This window comes from Cyprinodon variegatus, unplaced genomic scaffold (assembly GCF_000732505.1).
Source record: "Cyprinodon variegatus isolate N-32 unplaced genomic scaffold, C_variegatus-1.0 Scaffold343, whole genome shotgun sequence".
Lineage (NCBI taxonomy): Eukaryota > Metazoa > Chordata > Actinopteri > Cyprinodontiformes > Cyprinodontidae > Cyprinodon > Cyprinodon variegatus.
In genome coordinates, this window is record NW_015150796.1 from 186,117 (window position 1) to 188,779 (window position 2,663).

The window sequence follows — 2,663 nt, forward strand, 5'->3', positions numbered from 1 at the left end:
TCTCAGCCTCTTCTCGCCTCAGTTTTTCATCCTCTTCTCTGACTCTCCTCAGCTCCTCCTCCTCTTTCTCTCTCCTCTCTGTCTCCTCTCTCATCCTCCTCTCTTGTTCTTGCTGTCTCCTCTCTTCCTCCAGTTCTCGCAGCCTCAGCTCCTCTGCCCTCATCTTCCTCTGCTCAGCTTCTTCTCTGAGCCTTTGTTCCTCCATCTCCCTTCTCCTTCTGGCCTCCAGTATGTCTTCTTCATAAAGTCTCTGTTTCTTCAAGCTTTCTTTGGATGACTCCAGAGATGCTCTGCGCTGGTCGTCTAAGAACACGCCGCCTGCCTCCAGGTCCTCCTGTATGTCCCCAGGAACAGACACCTCCTGGAGGTCCTGGGAATAAAGTGACAGTATTGTTTGAATTTTAAAATCACAGAAGATGATGGAAAATGTGAGACAGAATCGCAGATTAAACCTTGTGTCTCCCTTACCAGGGTGAACCGTCTGTGTTTGCGGGAAATCCTCTGGTTTTTCGGTTTGATCGAGAGTTTATGCTTGGCAGCAGTGTTGTCCAGGCGAGGAACAGACTGGGGGACAGCATCAAGATTGATAGACTCAATGGTTCCCATTGGCGGGAGAACCCGTTTGGACCTTGGAGACTTCACCGGCGGGCTGTGCTGCCCAAATGATTGAGCTCCTTGGACCTTGGACCACAAAAGAGAAATAATTCACAGTAGCTTTCTATAGTATTTTTTCCATCCCTGAATTTTCATGATCTTATCGTTTTATAACCACAAATTTCAATATATTTCATTGAGATTTCATGTGACAGACCAACACACAGTAGTGTGTAAATGTGAAGTGGAAGGAGAGTGATCCACGGAAGTAGTGTCATGCACTCCCCTTTACTCTGATACCTCTAAAAGTCTGGTAAAAATAAACTAATCAGTAAAGCAAATCTTTGTGTTTAAATATAAGCTATAGATATAGGCAAAAACCTATTATCACTGATCAGAGAGTTGTAACTCTCACAGCTCAGCTAGAAGGTGGTTTGCATGTCAGACTTTTCAGGGTTTTATGTGTTTCTTTTATCTTTGAAAATTATACATCAGTTCAGATTAACAATTACAAACGACTGTTTTTACTAAAACGAAATAAAACCCTGCTGACAAATATTGAAGTTTGTGGCAGTCAGATGACACACTTGGAAAAGTTTTACAATATTAATTATTTTAAGAAGGCGTGGTCTACTATTTAAAATGAAGTTTAAAAACACAGCCTGCTGTACTCTTTTAACACTGAAAATCAATAGAAAAAGCTTATTATTTACCTTTGGTTCCATTTTTGGTGGCTCAGTTTCTACCTGGACCAAAACCTTCAGAGGGCTTCGGGGAACCTCCTCCTCATCGGAACTTCCCTCACCTTCCTCACTTTTACGAAGAGACAGAGGCCTCTGGCCAAACTTTATACCTTGTGCTATCTGCCTCTGTGTGGTGAACAGAACCATGGAACAGATTATAGGTTAGATATGTTGACCTTAATCAGTAATATTATTTATATTTTAGATTTTTCTTCCAGATTATGGCAGGCTTGAACTTCGGTGATTCCAGGATCGCTTTCTATCATTTAACCAGTTTTCATTTTCTTTCCAGATGGTTGAAACTTGGATACAAACAGATGTTCAGCAGCATTGATGATAACCATAGACAGACATCATAGCTCATTTTGAACATGGATAAAGCAAGAAATTAGATCTTTTGCATTTTTATGGTCTATATTTATAAATTCCCTCGGCAAAAGTCACTCAGTCTGAATAAACTCTCAATGATTCTAGCAAGAAACAGAGCAACCATTCAGACAGGAAGTACCAGAAGCTTGGCCACAGAAGAGAAATTATGAAGAATTCAGCCCTATACAAATGTACAGTGAGGAAAATAAGTATTTGAACACCTGAGAAAATCAATGTTAATATTTGGTACAGTAGCCTTTGTATGCAGAGGTCAAACGTTTCCAGTAGTTTTTCAGCAGGTTTGCACACACTGCAGGAGGAATTTTGGCCCAATCCACACAGGTCTTCTCTAAATCAGTGAGATTTCTGGGCTGTCACTGAGAAACACAGAGTTTGAGCTTCTTTCAGAGATTCTCTATCGGGTTTAGGTCTGGAGACTGGCTAGGCAATGCCAGAACCTTGTTATGCTTCTTACAGAGCCACTCCTGGTTATGCTGGCTCTGTGCTTCGGGTCATTGTCATGTTGGAAGACCCATCTTCAATGCTCTAACTGAGGGAAGAAGGTTGTCCCCCAAAATCTCACATTACATGACCCCCGTTATCCTCTTCTTAATACAGTGCAGTCACCCTATCCATGTGCAGAAAAACACCCCCTAAGCATTATACTACCAGCCCCATGCTTCACAGCAGGGATGATGTTCCTGGGATGTAACTCATCATAGTGGAATTATGACCAGAAAGTTCTATTTTGGTCTCACCTGACCAAATAACTTTCTACCATGACTCCTCCGGATCATCCAAATGGTCATTGGCAAACTTAAGACCGGCTTTTACATGTGCTAGTTTAAGTAGGAGAACCTTCTGTGCCATGTATGAATTCAAACCATGACGTCTTAGGGCCGGATTTATCAAGATCCAATTTTGCGTGCAGTAATTTGCGCTCGCAAACTGGAATTT

General features: G+C 41.8%; 1 protein-coding gene across 1 annotated transcript in view; it reads right to left on the minus strand.

Annotated features, from left to right (window-relative positions):
- Positions 1-2,663, minus strand: part of kiaa1211 (KIAA1211 ortholog) — a 19,824-nt gene that overhangs the window by 7,258 nt on the left and 9,903 nt on the right. The window contains exons 4-6 of the mRNA XM_015385558.1: positions 1,308-1,463; positions 469-681; positions 18-370 (exon numbers count right to left, since the gene is read on the minus strand). Of these exons, the coding sequence (XP_015241044.1) occupies positions 18-370; positions 469-681; positions 1,308-1,463 (722 nt within the window). The remainder of the gene's footprint in view (positions 1-17; positions 371-468; positions 682-1,307; positions 1,464-2,663) is intronic.